Source organism: Grus americana, chromosome 1 (genome assembly GCF_028858705.1).
Source record: "Grus americana isolate bGruAme1 chromosome 1, bGruAme1.mat, whole genome shotgun sequence".
Classification (NCBI taxonomy): Eukaryota; Metazoa; Chordata; class Aves; order Gruiformes; family Gruidae; genus Grus; species Grus americana.
This window is the reverse complement of record NC_072852.1, coordinates 50,204,589-50,225,105: the sequence shown is the minus strand read 5'-3', so window position 1 is coordinate 50,225,105 and position 20,517 is coordinate 50,204,589. Positions and strand designations below refer to the sequence as shown.

Here is a 20,517-nt window from a genome sequence, read left to right as displayed (position 1 = left end):
AGAAGCATAGGTTTCTGCTGCTGTATTAATGAATTGCTCTAAATCACTATAAAGACTGTTTAAGTTCCCAATCTCTACATATCTTACAGAAACAAATGGGCCACAACATACATATACCTTACTTCTCAGTTTATGAAAGCTACATGAATTGTTTTCTAGGCACTAGGCAGAAATGTAGGTGTTTGGGAATACTTCACAGAGCTAGAGCCTTGGAAACTGAATCACTGTAACTTGCAATTTCTGCCCTTCCTAGAAGAGAAGGTGATGGATCTTGATTATAAAGCCCTCAGCACTCTGGATACTGAAAAATATGATGCATACATCCCTGTTCCCACCTAACTTGATCGTATTTTAAAATACTTATGTGTACATGCAAACATGTTACTTAAAAGTAGGTAGACAGGAACAGAAAATAACACAGCTGCAATAGCATGGAGACAGTGGAGTGGGTAAATTAGCCTGAACTAAAACTCTATTTAGGGCTATATATTTACTTAAAATATATGTCCCTCCTTCTTTCAAGTCAAAATGGGTAAATTTGTCATGACACTTTCATGGGAAGTTTCATATAGAAGAATTTACAAAACTCAAGATCTTTTGGAAAGACATGAATTTGAAAGCAGACATAAAAAGGGAAGTTTGCTACTAATGTCATGGAAAGCAGTATTACAATTACAATATACAAAATCAACAGACAAAAACTTTACCCATGAAATTTCAGGAACTAGTCTGCAAGTATGTTGCACAGTCATTCAAAAAGATAGAGTCACCTTTCAAATAAACATGTATTGTCTGATTTACAAGACATTTTTCACATTAGGTTATATTACAGAAGTCCTCTAGAAGGAACAGGCACTGACGCATGAATTTTTGGACATGCACTGGAAGCATAAATCCTAGATGCCCTCTACTGCTTTATAGAGTCCAGCATAGTAAAACAGATCAAGAAAGGGGTGAACAGTGGTTGGTTACAGCTGTCCTTCTAGTGCAAGGAACCTGGCAGGGTCCCATCCCTACTCACAAAACTTCAGCTTTACAGAAAGAGAATAAATAGGTAGCTGCTTAGCATAAAACAAATTATTTTGAAAACTGGGAACAAGAAGGCAAAAGATCATTAAGAAAGGCAGTCTGAATTGTTACACGTGCAGCTGCAACAAGCATAGGCTGGAGACAGCAGAGACTGCTAGGTTATAAAGCAACATGAAGTTCAGTGGAGAGCCACTAAGATGGAAGGCTGCAGAAAGAACTTCCCTAAGCCGCCTCCTTTCCAGGCTATGCCAAGTCACTTCCCTTAGCCTCTCTGAACATACCATATGCCTCAGACCCATGATCTGTTGCAATCTTCCACTGCCTAAAAGAGCACTATAGAAAAAGGGACCAGATTCAGAGGTATACAATGAAAGGGAAAGAAGGTGAAAGAAAAGTTCTGAAAAGAGAAATTCAGGCTTGACATACAAAGAAATTCTTCACAATCAGTGTGTAAAGCACTGACACGAATTGCTCAAGGAGGTTGTGGATTCTCCATCCTTGGAGATTTTCAGAACTTGCATGGACAGTGCCCTGAGGAGCTCATCTGGCTTTGACGTTAGCCGTATTTTTAGAAGGACATTGAACTAAATGACCTTCAGATGTTCCTTCAAGCTTATGTATAATTTATGTGAATCTGTGGTTCTAAGAATACTAGTAGCCAATGGAGGATAATATCAATTTTAATAACCAGTTCTACAGCTGAAGATTTTTGTGTTAAATTCACAGGGAAAATTTATTGTTTCAGGTTCTAGTCCATAATTCAGACTCCCATGTTACTCACAAAATCATAACTCAGCTAACATTTGGATATAGATTCCACAGGTAAAAACTGTGGAAAGTTTCCTCCCATGCCCAGATATCTGCAGCTGGCTTGTGCAAATCTGCTCCCATTTTGACACTTGTGAGCTATTCAGTACTGGCAGTGAAGTCAAAGATCCATCCCACCTCACTCTCCCAGGTGGGACAGCCCTGGCAAACATGCTAGGATGTCTGTGTGAAATAAGGGAAACAGTCTGTGAGCTACCATCCCAGTGGACAAAGTGCTCATGGAGGACATTTTGGTTCTGAACTTTTTTTGCAGATTTAGATATTGGATAAAAGATTCTCAGTCTGCAAGAAAATAACTTAATTGGTAGGCTATATAGCTTTCATGGATAAATATCTTTTAAATCTTTTCTACTCACTGTGAACAGTTCAACACTGTTAGCACAGAGAAAGAAAAGGAGTGCTAACTCTACTTCAGGACACTCACCTTGAATGTAGGAATATCAGGTTCAAGTGCCTGGGCAAATGAGCACTTCATTACGCAAAGCAAAACAGCCTTAAAAGTAGAGGCTGAAGCACTTTTAATCACACTATACTCCTCAGCTTCTGAGATAAAGATGTGGTTGCGGGCTAGACAGGAAATAATTGCATCCATATCTCCACATGCTGGAATCACAAGAAGGATCCCACCAGTCCTCTCTGAGAGGTGACCTGCCTGCAGTGCCCAACTCGATCGAGTTCAGAAATGAGACTGAATTGCTCAAGGCTGTGCTCACTGAATCACATGAACACTTTGTCCTGAAGATTTCAGTTTGGGTACTTTAAGTTGTCCTGAATTTGATAGCTTTTGTGGACCCTTAAGGTTCTAGCTGGGGGGGGTTTCTCAGCATCTATATCCCTCCATCAATGTATATGATGGTATAGGTATATAATCAGGACCTGAGGATTTCAGTGGGCAGCAGCATATCTGAAAAATTACATATTGCTACTCTTTGGTGTTATAAACCGTGATTCTTTGTGGGTGTAACCCCATCTACATAGTTTTTTTTAGGAGTTATCTTTCTTTTCAGAATTTGAAATCTTAATCTGCAGATCAGAAAACACAGCATTTATAACAAGTCTTGATTGCCTGAATAATTATTATTTAAGTATAATCCCCCTTAGGCAGTAGCTCTGTGGTGCAGCATACATTTTTATTCTGAAATTGTTAAAGAAAAGCAGAAAAAAAAGTCGTAGTTAGAAGGCAGTGAAGAAACGAGGCAAATAATACATGAAAGAAGAAATATCATTTATAGTTCAGATGACAGTGTGGAAGCACAGGGATTTGGTCAAATGCACCTGACTTCTGAACAAGAGGTGTTAGCACAAGGGTTTATGGCTACGGAGGTGACTGAGTTAACATGTAGCCTTTGGACCTGCAAAGAAAATGGACTGTTAGATTTAACTATATGGGCAGCTACACTGTGCAAAAGAGCATTTTTGTCTTTATTGCTTGTCTCCTAGCATGGGATAAAGCATGCAAGACAGCAGTGTTATCTCGTCAAGCTAACTAGAGCACATATTTCAAAAATTACAAAGATACTTTGGAATATATTGAATAATATCTGTAAAAATATATTTCTGTTGGAGATAATGCTTTTATTGAAACATGCATAAGACTCCAGACAGAAGTAATGGAAGTCTTTAGAAATGTCATACCTTATAAAGAAATTTAATAATATGCTGTCCTCAAGATAAACAAGGCCAAGAATTGTCTTTCAAAATTCCTGTTTTCATCAACTTTCCAATATCTCATCGTGAGTATCTGCTATCCATCTTAATCTGTAGACTGGTTTCCAAACTAGATAAACAAATGTTTCTTGAACTTCACCCTTAGACTTCATCATCGTGACCATTTTGCTGCCAAAGAAATAAACAGTAAGACTAATAAGTTCTTGAAATTATATGCAACGTCACATTGATTTCAAGAAGAATTTGTGATTCCATGTGTAAAAATGAGATGTTTTCATTCAGGTTCCTAAGTTTGGGTAACGAAAGTAATCCCTTGCAGTATTTTTCTTCCCAGCCTAGATTCAAAAGGATGAAAGGTATGTTGTTCCTAATTAAAACCACGTCCCTGAGATGAGGTATATGTTATACCCAGCATGCAGAAAGGAACTAGGCATTTACCTCTGGGATTCATAGCAGCCACTGGGATGAGCGGGGCATCGTCTAAGATAAGAGCAGGCAATGCTGGAGCACAACCCCGACTGTTTAGGGCCTCTGGAGTGCTGCACGGTGCTTACATGGGGATGGACGCACCAGTTCTCCCTGGAGCTGGGTTCCAGACTTGTCTTCAAAGAAAAAGGTGGTGTCAGTTGGCACCAAAGTGCTGGATGTTGAGGACTTTCATCTGTAATATAAAGACTTATTTTCAAAATGTTCCATCTGAAAGGATAATTAGTGACTGGAGTATTCATGGTGAGTGAGATTCTAGCTTCAAGTCAGGACTCTGGAAGAAAACTTGAGTGCTTTGGGAAATGCCAACTCTTGAAAGTTATGACCAATATGACAGTTTAAGAAAAAAAAAAATCATATATTCTAATGCAAATTTCAATATTTCTCAAGAGTACCTGCATTAAAAATTAGACCAAAAAATACTACAATTAATGGAAAATATAATAAGGCCTGGGTTTTCATATGGCTTATGCCATTTGGCTTTTCTTTTTAAATATTAAAAAAGCACCTGAACCTTGAATTTCTCATCTGGCAGAATCACTGTAGCAGAGCTTTGTTGTAAGGAGACTAAAATATTTTTTTCATTAAGTTGTGCTAGTACACTTTTATGAAACCCTTGTCATTTATTTTACAGGACAGTTCTTTCTATAAGTCTAAACTCCTCAGAATTCATCATCCTATTGTGAGAGTGAAGACCTATTCAAATATTTTTTGACTTCTTTAACAACAGAGCAAAATAAGAGAAGAAAATTAACACTAACAGTCTGTTTTCACTATCTTTATGCTATCTTAGACTATTTAGTTGATGATGGTTTATATTTCAAAAGTGCAGATTTACTGAGAGGGCATCGGATGACTAAATTATACCTTAATTTACTATTAGTTGCTTGGAAAATATTAATCATATAAATAGACCCATGCAGGCCCAAGAACTCAATGCATGCATGTAATCAATAAATGCATGTTAGATATTTAATTTAAGATACATTTAGCATATATGGTTGTACATCTAGCATTTTAAAAATCGGGTCCCTGGGTAGGACAGATTTGTTTCAGTGTTGAAATTGTTGAAAGCATGAAAACAAATTAAGGTAAGAATTTGACAGCCACATTTACACAGTAGGTAAACTAAACCTGGGTAGCCAAGATAAATACCAGATCTTGGCATTGTGTCGTGGAACCTTTATGGTGTCACTGTTGTAAAGAGCTCAAAATAGAGAGAGAAAGGGAATAGAAAGCCAAAAAATTCCTTAATGAAGCGTATTCAGGAGAGTATTATATTTCCCATAAAAGCTGAGCTCTTTTCCATAGTTATTCTGTTCTGAAACGTGTTGCTCTGCAAGGATCTCTTTAAGCTGAGATACTCAGTTCTCACTGTTTTTGTTTTTTTTTTTTTTTTTTTACAAGGGAGTGAAGGTGTGCAGAAAGTAAACTGCTAGAATTTTGTTCCTGTTGTAGAACAGGATCTCATCTTCCTAAACTCTATATAAACAAGGGGTCAGGTGACATTTACATTTCACAAATTAAGCTAGCCCAACTATTTCCCAGGGTTCCTTTAAAGATTGTCTCCTTAATCTAACCTGAAAGCTCCCCAGGTTAACTACCTATACTTTAGCTGCCTGCATATGCACAGAAATGCCTATTTAAATAAGAGATGCAATTTCTCCCACTGGGGAGAAGGCAATTCTTTAGGCAGGCAATTCTAGCCTTCCAGTAGAAGTGCAGAGTTCCTGCTCCTAAGTCTGTTTTTTGTTTGTTTTGTTGTTTGGGGTTTTTTTCATCAGGAATGATGTAGAGTAAAATGCTTCCGTAGGAGCAGGGTCTGGAACATCTGTGCTGGCCCCTTTGATCTGTCTGCACTGTCCCTTGGGCTAGCCTGAAGGGCTCACTGCTTTATTTTAGAGTCTTTGGTCTTGCCGACCTTGTGTGGCTCTTTTTTAAAAGGAGCAGCAGATATTACTAATTGGGATAATCAGTGTCTGGTGATCAGGAAACTGTTTGGAAATAGAAGTTTTGGCTTTCTGACTCTGAGTAAAATTCAGAGCTTCCTACTCTCCATTTCAAGCAGCAAAGCAAAAAAAGAGAGAGAGAGATCACCACTACATACCAGTCTTCAGAAGTGAGAGAGGCAGATTGAACCTTGAGTGAATGTAAACACCTGCCTTAAGTGGTCTGCATGGCTGTCTGGAGCTACCAGTAGAGGATGTGGTGAAGGGTACGTAAACTGGACTTAGTCTCTTCTTCAGGCTTTGAAGCATCACCTTTTCTCTAGTCATCATGAAGGGAATTTAAAAGCATGTTTCAGATATAAACTGATTGTCCTTTGGAGCAAGGCACCTAGCATTTTAGTAGACTAGTACCCAAATTAGGCATACTGAATTGCAGCATTTGCTAAATGAAGCAATCCACAGGGCTGGTGAATTAGGTCTGCTTGCAGTATACTCCTGGGTTTGCTGGTGATGAACTATACACATGCTTGATGTTTAACAGACCTTGCTTCGTATTAAATCTGAGACATATGGCAGCCATTACTGAAAGCAAGCAATGAATTTTTTCACCGTCAGCAACTTCGATGCTGAAACAGAACAACAGCTCTTACAGCACTCCCAGTTGTCCATATCTCCTCCCAATGGGTCTTTCTAGTCTATCTTTTTAGCTCTTCTAGTCTTTCTCAAGTTTGTAGGCAGTTCTAGTCTCAAGCAAGTACATCACTCTGCTTAAGGAGATGTTACCACCCTCTGTGGTTGTTGGTGCACCTCACTTTTTGATTTTTTAAAATATTGATTGTCTTATTACATTGATTAACAATGTTGATTGCCAGGACACATATGGAGGAAAAAACCCCGTAATAGCTTAAGACATCTTCCTCAAACTAGAATACTCCCAGCAGTATCTTTTAAAAGGTCTTCAAAATTCTCAGAGAGCGCATTCACGGTATTTATACTGTAATAATTTTTCTACTTCCTTTTATTGTCATTCAAATACCTTGTACGCTGTTACTTTTTAGGAAATTGTTCATGATCTCACGAGCAGTTTGTGTTTCACTGATATTTGCCTTTGGTTGCTCAGCTTCACAAGTTAAAAACAACCTCATTGACATGCAATTCTTAGCCCCCTCTTACTGAAAATAAGGCCCTGGAAAGTGTCTCAGGTTGGATACTCAAAACAAAAAGACTCCAAAACCATTAGTCATTTTTTAAAATATTGGCTGTGGCCTTTTATTAGGCTGTAAAACTTTATCACCATATATTGCACCCTTTAAATAATAAATAGTAACACCAGATGATGGAGGACTGAACAAAACAAATGCATGATGGAGAGTATGTGTGTAGTCTTGAAGGTTTCATGGAAAGCAGGACTTGCTGCAAAGTCTGCTTGGGCACCCAAGCAATCACTTTTTCCTGCAGACATCTTTCCAAAAGTTTTGAGTGCACATGAGAATACATATTACAGTCATCATGCTCTTTCTTCCTGATTGTGAGGATATTTCTTGTCATTTTTTTTCTGCTTTCTTTGCATCGGAAGAAATGAAAATTCACGTTATCGAGAAAGTCTTAGCAAATGTTTCCGCTGTCGTCTTCTAGTGAAGAGCTGCTTCTTCGAACGGGATGGCAGCGTGTGTGTTTGATAAGGATCAAATACCTGGCCCCCAAATCCGCAGAGGGCAGGCTGTGCCATGCCTCTCCCTTGCTGATCAGTAGTTCATACAAATAGTCCCACTGCCTGTCACAAGGCAACCAGCAAGTCCCTCTGCCCATGACTTCTGTGATAACATTACGAACATCTGTACATGATTAGCAGGTTAAAGGGTAAATTCAGCCCCCCATGAAGCATAAGAAAAATCAATCTTTCTTTTTTTTGTTAAACGTGCAACATCTGGCAACTGGCATTTAAGCATGTCACAACAGATACCTGCCACCAGGACTCACTATTTTAAACCCTTCAGTATAACATTTGTGAATGTCTCGGCTCGTTTTTAATGGTGAACAGACCTCAGCGCCTCCGTATCCTCCCCGCACACTCTGTGAAGGCGTAGCACAAACGCAAACCGGCTTCACGTTGCACTGCCTGGCTTTTACAAGAATCATCGATGCACTTTTCGTGGTGAAGCCTCCTTAAATCACTCGCAACTGAACACACAACTGTTTTAACCTTCACAGAGTGGTGCCTCTGCCTCTCCTCACCTCTCTTCCGTGGACTCCTCGTCATTGATGTGTGGTTCCACGCTGCTGCGGGAGGTCAAAGGAAACGTTTTAAGGCTGGGGCATTTAAAGTGACACTCATAATGAAAAGGTTAATACATTACAGCTAATTTTTGTGCTTGTAATTAGTACATCTGCTTAAAGCTAGAACCTTTATTTTTAGGTATAGATGTAAATTCATTTCATGTAATTTAAACTTTTGAAATATTCAGCTTAGTATGCATGAAGGAATCAATTTTATACCTGGCTTATAAGAAAGCCCTAATAATCTCTAAGAGATGTTGCAGGGTCTGGAGTTCTAACAGAGTGAAACACTCAAGCATTTGTTTTATTTTTAAGCATGTACTTAAGCCATGTAAAAATAAACTAGTAATAGGAATGTATTTTTTCCTAAACAAACAGGAAACATATACTTTTCAAAACATGTTATGTCGTGTTTAACATTAGCCTTGCTGAAGTCAGTGGAAGCTGCCATGTGTTGCTTTTTTTTATTATTATTACTTATCTTTTTGTCTGCTCTTCTTCTAAACTTCTTTTGAGGCATTCTTAGTTGAGGAAGCAAAATATTAAACATTATGAAATAAGTTGTTAGAGGTTTTATTGTTAAAATAAATTAGACGAAACTGAATTAAAATAATTATATGACTAAGTTTAAAAACTAATATAAACTCATAAAAGGTACCAGGGTATATTTTATGTTTTCAATATTTTCATTAGCTTTTTCCTTAAAATACTTATGCCATTGTTCTTTGAACGTGGCTAGTTTTCCTGACATTACGTTGTTACTTTAAGTTTGGACTAAAAAAGAAAACAAAAATGCTCCAAAATACTTAATGTGAGAAATATGTGTCTATGCCTTGGACAGCAAGTTGGCTGGAAAGAGTTTACTTTAGATCAATGATAAAACAAGGTAATTAATTGGTGCCTTGATAATTAAAACCAGACCTCACTGCAGGAGGCACTGGAGAGTATGAAATATATGCAAATTTCTCTCTGAACAAAAAGGAAAAAGCATGGTTTAATCTTTAAAGAAATGAAAATATGTTATTAAAAAATTCTTAGCAAATGCTTCTGCTATCTTCTTTTCCTAATCAAGAATAATGTCTTCAAATGTCATGGCAGCATCTGCATTTGATAAAAATCAAATAAAATATTTCCGTAGAAACAGATGGCACTGTTTTTAATTCTTCGTGGCCAGTTCAGGTATTATGAGAATGAATTATGACGTAAGCGAGCTTTGCGTGTAAAATATCTTCTGACAAAAAATTTTGAATAAAGGTACATTTTGTGTTACCTGTTTCATCTAGACCAGTTCCTCTCATCTGCTAAAACGTAAAAATCAAATGCCTTCAGCTCTGTGGCTGCTTGATATTAAAGTCACGGTTTCCTGCCTTTTCCTGCCTAGGTGCTGAGGTGCCTTAGTTATTTTAGGGGTTAAAAGCTGTAGCCACTGATGCGTATATATTAGGCTGTATTCATAGAACACGGCTTGTAGCCTGACTCAAGCTATTACAGTCTAACAACAGTGACCAATAGAAAGAGAAGAAGATCCAAGAAAGCTGAGGTAAGCCCAAACTCTGAAGCAATGTCAAATTAGAAACAATAGCTAATAAGGTGTGTATGGTAATACATCTGGGAATACTCTAGCATGTACTTCAAGTTTTATATGCTATTAATTCTTAGGAGGACAGGAAGCAAACACAGTGGTTAGCAGCCAAAGGCTGTGAATTTACAGTGATTTCTAACTGGCTTCAGATAGCTCCAGGAACTTAACTAACAAGGTAAATTACTTTACATTTCTCTTTAAAAATGTTATTAAGCTTATGAATATTTACACAGTGAGAAGGTGCCATTTCACTGTGTAAATTAGAGATGTTATTCTTTATATTTTATTTGTCTTTTTTTGGAATGCTTCCAGATAGCAGTTTCTGAGGCTGGAAGTAACTGCACTTGTTACTGCTAATAACAATGTTGAAAACTGTAAAATGACTACATATTGTATGCAGCAACTTAACAGAGCTCTTAACCTTACTGGTTCTCTCTATGAGAGAATTTACTTTTTATTTAAATACTATTTTTGCCAAAACTAACCTCCTATTTTTGACCAGATATTTCAGCTATCAGTCTCTTGCCTCTGCATTATAAAATGCTTGCTAATCTTCATCAGAAAGCGAGCAAGATAACAGAGCTTCTGAAGCACTGTTTTTGTGCTACACAAATATTTCCTTTTGGGATAAATTATCATTGATGATTTTGTTCATAGTTTAATGGTGGAAGACGCTAAACAAAGCAAATAATTAAGCAGGTAAAACAGATACAAGATGCAAGAGCGTGTACGATATAATTTGGTTAGGACTTACTTTTTGTGTCATTTAGATCAGGCATTTGTTTTGGCTGTTTGTTTTAGAGAAGTAAATTCATAACTTTGGATACGAGAGAGTGAATGAGGGAGGGGAATGGATTACTCAAACATATTCCCTCCAAGCTTTTTAAGAACATGCCCAACAAACAGCTGTTAAAACACTCTTTGATCTTTCACTTTTCTGTGATGCAAAAAGACCCTGGAAAATCTAATCCAGATGCCATTATAATTTAAGAGAGAGGAAAAACAGAAAAGAGGGTACAATTAATTTTAAAAGGAAGAACACTGAGTACAATAGTATTTATATCATCATGGTATTTATAGCTTTACTGACAATGGTACACTATATAAAGCAGTTTATAGCTCTGTACAGGAAAACTTATACAAATGTATAAGAAACACTGATTTAATATCAGAAAAATGATCCGTGTTTTCAGGTTCTTTGAAGTGACACTTGTGTGAACATCAATTAAACTGGTAGCCACTGTGGAGTCTAAGTTGAATCAGGAAAGTGTTCTTCAACTATAGCACTGAATTGTTTATACCTCTTATATTACTGTTCAGTTTTTCCTTAACATGCCATAGGTAATACCACAGAGGACAGAATCTGGCTGTTTATAAAGGGAATATTATTTTCTATGTAATACTGCTTTGTTAATCTAGAGCGCTGTTAGAGAGTTCTGTTGAGAGACAGCTAATTGTTTTTCTCCCCTTCCAAGGCAAACAATGACTCTAAAAGTCTATACAAGCCTTTTGCTCTTATTTTTGGTCAATGCTGTGTGGACTCGAACTGTGAGACAAGTTTATGATGAGCTGGATCCTGACCATTGGTCTCACTACACTTCTGAGTGTCCACAAGAGTGCTTTTGTCCTCCTAGTTTCCCCAATGCATTATACTGTGATAACAAAGGACTTAAAGAAATACCTGCAATCCCAGCAAGAATTTGGTACCTCTATCTTCAAAACAATCTAATTGAAACAATTTCGGAGAAACCTTTTGTAAATGCCACTCATCTGAGATGGATAAATCTGAACAAGAATAAGATCACCAACAGTGGAATTGGGAGTGGTGTGCTGAGCAAGCTGAAAAGGCTGCTTTACTTATTCCTTGAAGATAACGAATTGGAAGAAGTGCCTGCCCCGTTACCAGTGGGCCTGGAACAGCTGAGACTGGCTAGGAACAAAATCTCCAGAATCCCAGAAGGAGTCTTCAGCAACTTGGAAAACCTTACTATGTTAGATTTGCACCAGAACAGTTTGTTGGACAGCGCACTTCAAAGTGACACCTTCCAAGGACTCAACAATCTCATGCAACTCAACATAGCAAAAAATTCACTCAAGAAAATGCCTTTAAGCATTCCAGCTAACACACTGCAGCTGTTTTTGGACAACAACTCCATTGAAGTGATACCAGAAAACTACTTCAGTGCAATACCCAAAGTGACTTTCCTTAGGCTGAACTACAATAAATTATCTGATGACGGTATTCCCCCAAATGGGTTTAATGTTTCGTCTATTCTAGATCTACAGCTGTCTCACAACCAGCTCACTAAAATTCCACCAATCAATGCTCATCTCGAGCACCTTCACCTTGATCACAACAGAATCAAAAGTAAGTGTGTATTGTCAATGTGGGATCCTACCAAGATATAATTATTTTAAAATGTCTACTTAACTACCCAAAATGCTCTTTGAAATAAAGAGATTAAAAATGTGCTGTAGATTACAGGGAGATGAGCAAGAGGACTTCCCACAGGCCAGTTCTCAAGTCAGGTCTACAATATGACAACCAAATATGCGCATGGAAGTAATACCACACGTGAAAAATGTTCATATGCATACCGAAAAAACACATTGCAAGCAGATCAGAAATATGAGTGGATTAAGGAGAATTTGTGCATTCACATTTCGCTATATACATGCCAGTAACCATTCTGTGAGAACAAATTCAGTTTCCCACAGAAAGGTTACAGGTAAATAAGCAAGAAAGAACAATAAAAAGTAGGTGCAACAAGTTAGGATATTCAGTCCACATCTGTATGACTGTTAGATTTTCAAAGTTCCTGAGCACCTTAGGGACTTCACTAAACTAAAAGAATTGCCGTGTGCTCAGTTCTTCTATCTCTCTGCCCACCTGAATTATGTAGGAGGAGCTTAAGGTGAGGCACCCTTAAAACAGAATAAAATGTTGGCTGTAGTCAACACAATGTATTTCATATATGACTAATTAGACTGTGGATATTGAATATTTCAGGCTTGAATATCCTCCCCATCTTTTGTTTAGTGTGCACAAAATGCTGATGCTTGGGTTTAGTCTTCATGAAATATCTTTTCACTGACTTTACAGAAGCTTTGTCCTACTGAGGTTTAGCTCCTCAAATGTCTTCTAACATTTTTCACTTTGTATAAATGAGGCAATGTTTTTCACCCAAGGCAACAGAAGTCTGTTCTCATGTCATAGTTCTGCTTCTAGCACTGCTTCCAGATTGATGCAGATACAGCGGGGATGCGGTGGTTAGGGACACTGGGTAAAGTATCTGCTCAGTAAGTCCTACAGACCTTAAATCCTTTGTTTCGTGCCAAAACCCAAAATCAAAGTGATGGCTTTCTATTTATCACTGCACAGAAGGTAGCCAAGTCTCAACATTTGTCTTCCTATCATGGTGATTTAATTGAATAAATGGTTCCTTACTCCTGTTTTGTGTCTCTGTAGTTCACAAATATAATAAAAATAATGGTTTGGCTTGTTTATGAAACAAGGACATATTAAAGGAAGATAGCTGTTAATAATTTAGGTTAATTCACTACATTTTGCAAAACAAATATATGAAAACTTGTAAAGAAAAATCAATTTTGTAAAACTGGGCATATTTAAGTGGCCCACGAGAATTCTAACAGATAATTATGAGTCAGGGCTTATGACATATGTTGTTACTGAACATATTTCTTTGCCCCTTGGTTACAAAGGGATTTATTTTAATTGCTTCACTGCAGGACCTCAGGTGCAGACTTTATCTCCTGTCAATGTAAAAGGACACTAAACTGAAGCTAATGGAATGTAACCTGTCCAGTTTAAGAAGTGTTTTGTGTCTAGGTAGTATTTAAAGAACTGCCAAATTACCTTCCTTTCCTAAATAAGTTTAAGGAAGGTTAAAACCATGAAAATCATCCTGTGTAGTATGTGCAAATTCAGATCCTACTTTTCAATGACGCATGGCCTAAATCACAATAGTTGTACACAAGCCTTATATTCCTTAATGCCTTTACCACTTTTCAAAATCCATTACTAACTTAAGCAAAATTCTGCTTTTAATTAAAAAAAAAAATTATTCTTAGAAACTACATATAAAATAGTCAAAAATATTAAAAAAGGCAACCTAACACCTTAAATGAAATGAAGGTATTATGTAAGGCACATTCTACCACATAGCAGAAGTGTTCAAGAGGTGAGGGATAACGACATAGTCTTCATGAGACACTGCTCTAATAGACAATATCTCAAAGGGCCTTTAGGATCACAAACAAGGAACGTAATTCCATCAGGCAGGAGTGATAAGATGTGGCATTAATTCTGCAGAGTGTTTTTGTCTTAAACCCAGGAAGTTGATGATCAGTCATTACTTTAAGATAAACTATGTAAAACATTTGAAAACAAAATAACTGTAAAAGCCTGGATCTGGTTTCTTCACAAAAGAGTCCTCCTAAAAGTTTACTTTTACATTTGCAGTACAAGCTCTTTTTATGATATTAATTCCCAGATACCCCCGCACACCTGCCATTGCTGTTTTATTTTCTCTTGGTCGTTCATAGTTACATTGCTGGCATTGCAAGAGCTCAGACATCAAAATTTCTGTATAAATATTATTTGCCTACTTTGTATTGTATGTTATTGTATAACATCAGTTCTTCATATAATTCCAAGACCTTATTTCTCCAGAGACCATTTATGAAGATATAAGGCAATACCCTGAAGCCAGTGGAGTCAATGGTAGCCTCATCATTGGTCTCAGTGGAACCAGGATTTCTCCTGTGGTCCCTTCCCCAAGGATCTCAATGCACAAATGGAAAAAGTACTTCAAAGTTGGAAGCAAAATCAACATAAACCCAAAACTAATTATGGCTACAACAGATACGCACCACACTTGTTCCATGGCATTTTAGAACACACATATTTACATATTTATTTATGAGATACACATGTGAGGCTCTGGGGAGACGTCAAGTGACAGAAAAGGGAGCAGTAGAGGAAGCAAAAAGAGAAGGCATGAAATTATGATGCAGTGAGTGAGCAAGGGTAAGCAGGTAGTATTACAGTGCTATCAAAGGAGTGATAAAAGGGAGTGAACAGTAAGTTCCCCTCGAGGAACACCAGGAAACTGGAATATCTCCTCTGACCTAATGTTATTCCACATGTAGAGAAAGGGAGAAGTCCTTGAGCCAAGTAGCAATGCCAGTTTATCAGAATCCATTATAAGATATTTGGAAAGAAATGGTTGAAGTTACACATCCTGACTTATTGTCAGACGTCTGCACTATAACTGGAGCTGACTTCTTTGCTGGAAGAGCCCAGAAAGGTGCAGATTTCCAGGCTGATCCATGGCTTCTGCAGTTAAATGTTACGTGAAAAGGAGAAAGGGAGTCCAACTATTCAAGCTGGACTACAGTGAGTGCAACTAGAGGTTACAATAATAGAACAGAAATACTCTTACAGTCGTATATGTCAGAACTCATCTATCTTCTAGGTCAACGTACTTTCTGAATGTTTCTAAATTATGATTTTTACTGGAAAAAAACCAGGATCTTCTGCGATTTTTCAGACATACAGTATTAGCCATAAATGAGAACCTCTTCTGTAGTTTTTCGCTTCAGCAGCTCCAGAGTATCATTTTTAAATACTACACCACTTAACAGTACTGTTGTCAGGTGGAATTAATCTGATTTGAATTAACCATCCAAGTTTTTGTATCTAGTTTGGGTTAGTCATATAGACCACCTACTCAACTCGTGGAGAGAGACACAATTGCAGAGGGATAATCATGCCATTTTAAGGACCTGTGAATCACCTTTTGGAAGTGTTCATCTGCCTCCAAAGTTTATAAACAGAGTGTAAATGATTTACTTAGACTGACACTTACCCTCTACACAGATAATTTTAGGTGGGGTGAATTGCCATGTTCCTCCTGCTTAAGCAAAATTCAGCAATATACCCATGAACAGAATTGCAAGAGAAGAGGAGAGAGGCTTTTACTCCTCTGATAGTTTGGGTAGTAGCATTTATTGTTCATGGGAAGAGAAAAATAAAAAAACCCAAACAAACCACTTCATACCACACATCATCAGGAAGCAACCTCTTGGTAGGTGGCCTGTGGTTAGATAACTGCTGTTTCACTTTAAGGTTGGAGTAATTAACCCAGTGAAAACTAGTGCAGGGGGATAGTTTCTAGGTCAGAGAACACAACGATTTAGAACACACTTGAAGCCATCTTGTCTCCTAAGGACAGTAATTCTAACCTGGAAAGGCAGATATTTTCTACTACATAGTGTTGATTCACTTGTAAATCTTTTAATAACTGCCTCACTCCCAAGCTTCTTGCTTCGTAGCTTCACACATAAAAATTAGTTGCAGCTTGTTTCTTCCAAGAATATCAAATGTTTTATAAACATTAATTAAATTTCACAACATAGGCAAAGACATTTTGATGTCATGGGTACAATAAAAGTTTTAGGCCTTGGCCAACTGTATGTATTTATCTAGTTTCCATGACAAAGATAAAGTTTATTTCCAAGATGTTGCAAACATCAGGGCAGTTTTTCAAAATGGGGTGTGTTTTTTTTTTTTTTTTCCTTTTTTTGGGGGAAAAAAAAAGTCATCATGACATTTAACCAATTTTTGGGATTGTAATTAAAAGATATGTGAATATTATCATTGCTAAATGTAAGGAGAGAAAAAAAAATGGTAGAAATCTTTTCTATTCCTATTTCTGGGCTGTTAAAAATAATTGTGCTAAAAAAAAAATTGTTACACACATTCTCCATTCAACCACTTTTTGCCAGTGGTCTGGGGCCAAGAAGATCCTCAAGCAGTCAGATCAATCACCAAACACCATAATTTGGTCAAAGGAATTTGACATCTTCAATAAACAAACACCACTTCAGTGTTTTCTAAAACAAGGCCATTTTGAGGCTGAAATAGGGCAGCGGCAGCCTCGTTATTCAACAACTGAAGACAAAATATGAAAAGCATGTTAGCCAAGTGACAGTGCAGATGTAACTTAGAGGAGACAATATAAAGACCCCAACCTATTCAACTGTTATGAAACTGGGTAATGATTAAAGCCATAGTTTCAAATTTTATCTGAACTGTAACAAGCTATGTGTGATTGATAACGAATTTTAAGACCTAGTTTGCTTTCAGATTGGGAAGAAAAATATCCCATTGCACCAGTTATATTCTTGCAATTAAAGCTAACTATACTGAAGAATTTGAGAGAACAGGAAAGTACAGATGTTAAAAGTTACAGACACTATATGAAAAGCTCCTCTGATTCAATACTGTTATCATTTTGAATGCAAGATCTTCACTGGGGAATATTATCAGGTAAATTAATGTACTGTCATTGCAGTAAGATGTTCAAAATCCCTCAACATTAACCTTGTTCTGTGCTCTCTGTGGGCAGAGAGCTATTTCTCAATTAATAGTTACCCAGTAGTTGTCTAAATTAGTTTCTTCTCTGTCCAAGATAAAATTATGCATTTAATGGCCTTTATTCATAATTGCAGCACATTAAATATGTACTTGATCAAAAAAGCTGCTAATTGTTAATTCAGCATTTTCCAACTCTGATAGGAGCAAATGTCTCCCATATGAATATTAGTGGAAGCCTGTTTTATTTATTTTTTTTAAATTAATTTTATCTTCATGAACCTTTCCCATGGAAATTACCTAACATGTTGATCTACATTCTCAGGTGTCAATGGCACTCAAATATGCCCAGTCTCAATTTCCGTAGCAGAAGACCATGGGTTTTATGGCAACATCCCTCGCCTCCGATACCTTCGCCTGGATGGAAATGAAATTCAACCTCCAATCCCATTGGACATCATGATATGTTTCCGCCTACTTCAAGCTGTTGTCATATAAAGATATTACAGTGTCATTTGTGTGCTGTGTGAATGCTAAGATACAAGTTTTGCTGGAATGAAACTTGTTCTAATTCATAAATCAAGAAGTAACAGCTTTATTTTGACTTTAATTTTTTCTTTGCTTGTATCTTTTCTATGTCTGAAAAGATTGTTCTTCTTTCAGAAGAGATTTTGGATGGACATGAAACGTGCTTAACACTTTACCTAAGAATTCCTAATGCGAATATATTGAAAATCTTCTGTGTAAGATCCGAAATATTGCAATGGAAATTCTTGTCTACTCCATCTTTCTCGTCAAATCGTACAATGTATACCCTGTTAACATCATTGCTACAGAAAAATTATATTTCCTTATTTTGTTACATAGAAACTAACACAATGAATTTGGATGCACTTGGCTAATATATGTGCTAGAAAAATCATGAGCTGCATGACTACTAGTTATCAGAACTGCCACTGTCTCTTTTAAGATAGTGAATAATGGTGAACAACCACTTAACATGTAAATAACTCATAAATCACTGTCATCCTTTGAAGACTCATACTTTTAAGGCATGAAATATATGAGGCTGAGTCCAAAGCAATATACTGAATATGTATTGTTGTATGGATTCATTCAGTGTATGATTTCAGACTTGGAATACACTGATCCAACTCAAATCCAGGGACAAGGGAACATGAGATGAAATCTTGGTCTACCAAAGTGCCAGTTTTCTCCTGTTTCATTCTTCAGTATTCCATTTCTAGTTTTGACACCATTTCCTTTTGTAGCTTTGGGATAGTCACTGAATGTTTGGTTTATTTTAATTTCCACAGAGGTAAAACCAAGAACAGTAACGATCACATATTTCACAGACAAAGTACTTCACAAAAATTGGAATGGCTAGTTAATATAATGGTAATAAAGAGAAAATTAAAAGATTAAAAGATACATCCCCTCCCAATTATGTACTGAACTAGCCTAATATTGGCATAAGAATTGCATCAGTTGAAGCAAATACAATCAACTCAGAACAGTATGTAGCTATCTGCTCACTCATATACACGCACATAGTAACACTGGATTTTAGAGAAGTCCAGGTATTTGGAATGCAGCACAATCCCAATTCACTAACAAGGGAGATATCAGCAGGCGTCTTTTTATGGTTTGATTTTTTTTTTTTATAAGATAAATAAGATAACATTGAGATTTAAATACACAACTTCAATATTAGAGTCAACTATTCACTGGGAGAGTATGATATTTTTATTTCTGATAGCCAGCACAGCAGATTATCCATCAGTCATATTATTTTAGTCTCCTTGTATTTGTAGATAGAAGCAATTAGTTGCTCTTTGATAGCTTGCATCTACTTCTAACATTTTAAGATTGGCCTCAGTAATAAGCATTTAAAGACTATGCATGTGGTATAATTTTTTCTTTGAAGATGAAGCATTTTCTTAAAAGTAGATTTTTAAAAGGGTTAAGAACTGCAATTTCTAACAGTCAATTTCTTTTTATCAGAAAATCAGGCCTTATTCTGCTCTGGTGCACTTGTGGAAATAACCCAGTATAGAAACCCAGCATAAAAATAACCCACTCAGAAATCCTATCACAAAAACATTTATTTTTGCAGTTCTTTTTTACGTGATTGCTGAGAAACTACTGCCCTTCTAACAAAATATTTTCTGTACCTCTCTGTTCACCCTATATGAAAAAATACAGATTTAAAATATCTCTACAATATGTATGCATGTTTACCTATGTTCTTTAATCAATAATAGCATAGTAATTTATTTTTTTGAAAAAAAGTGACAATACTAATTAAATTATAACAATAATTATGTGCTTGTACTTGGAAATTAATTTCTACTTTAAACAAAGAACAAATATACATACTACAAAGTGAATATTCACAGGCATATATGCATATTATTAACATTCCTTACAGTTCTAACTGATCGTACAGCAAAGCATCTTGAAGTTTCAGCCAAAAACTATGACCGTTTTAGGTATTACATACATATTACAACAGGAAAGACTAACCCTTCCCCAAAGAGATGTCAAACTTATATGTGAGAAGGGATGATAATGGAACATCAGGGTACTCAGTTTTCTTGATAGTGGCATTATGTGATGAAATCAGGGGCACATAATTTGATGAAATCACTTTTAGCAGTTATTTTCCACCAGCTAGCCTGATTTTAATGGATTTTTCCAATCCACTGGAGGGTGGAAAGCCTTATAAAGTAGTTCTTCAAAGGTCAGTACAATCTTAGGGAACAATCTTTGGACACATGAGATTGATGTTCAGGACTCGTCCTTGTCAAATCCCAGTTAATCTGAGTGAAGACAAAAATTCATGATACATCCTTGGACAAACTTTTATTGGGCTGAGGAGCTGCTGCTGCCAAGTTCTCTGTGTTCTACACCTTTGATGCAACCCGCTGACTCCACATCTGGGAACTATTTAATAAAGAGAAAATCCTCAGTATCCTCATTTAGGCTAATTTTTCCCATCTTGATTCCCTCTCCCAGAACCAGCAGTATGAAGTAGGATGAAAAATAGTTATGTTACTGCAGTGATCTTCACAAGATAAATCAACCCTGGTTGGGGTTTGAGCTGCTTTACTGCATGCATGTCTCTATTTGCAACAGTCTTAATGTTCTTAAACATTCTGGGAAAGTTGCTGAAATTTCCCCTCAGATTACAATAGCAGGCCTAAATTGTATTATTGTGTGGAACTCAACAATGGAGGCTTTTGGCCACATCTCATTCAATCCATTTGTTATGCCAGAAGGCTCCAAAGGAAAAAGTA

General features: G+C 36.8%; 1 protein-coding gene across 1 annotated transcript; it reads left to right on the top strand.

Annotated features, from left to right (window-relative positions):
• Positions 1-9,719: 9,719 nt before the first annotated feature.
• Positions 9,720-19,452, top strand: KERA (keratocan). The gene is made up of 4 exons (XM_054827934.1): positions 9,720-9,777; positions 9,897-9,994; positions 11,295-12,187; positions 17,544-19,452. Exons 3-4 carry the CDS (start codon positions 11,302-11,304, stop codon positions 17,714-17,716), a joined length of 1,059 nt encoding a protein of 352 aa, XP_054683909.1. The 5' UTR covers positions 9,720-9,777; positions 9,897-9,994; positions 11,295-11,301; the 3' UTR covers positions 17,717-19,452.
• Positions 19,453-20,517: the final 1,065 nt, after the last annotated feature.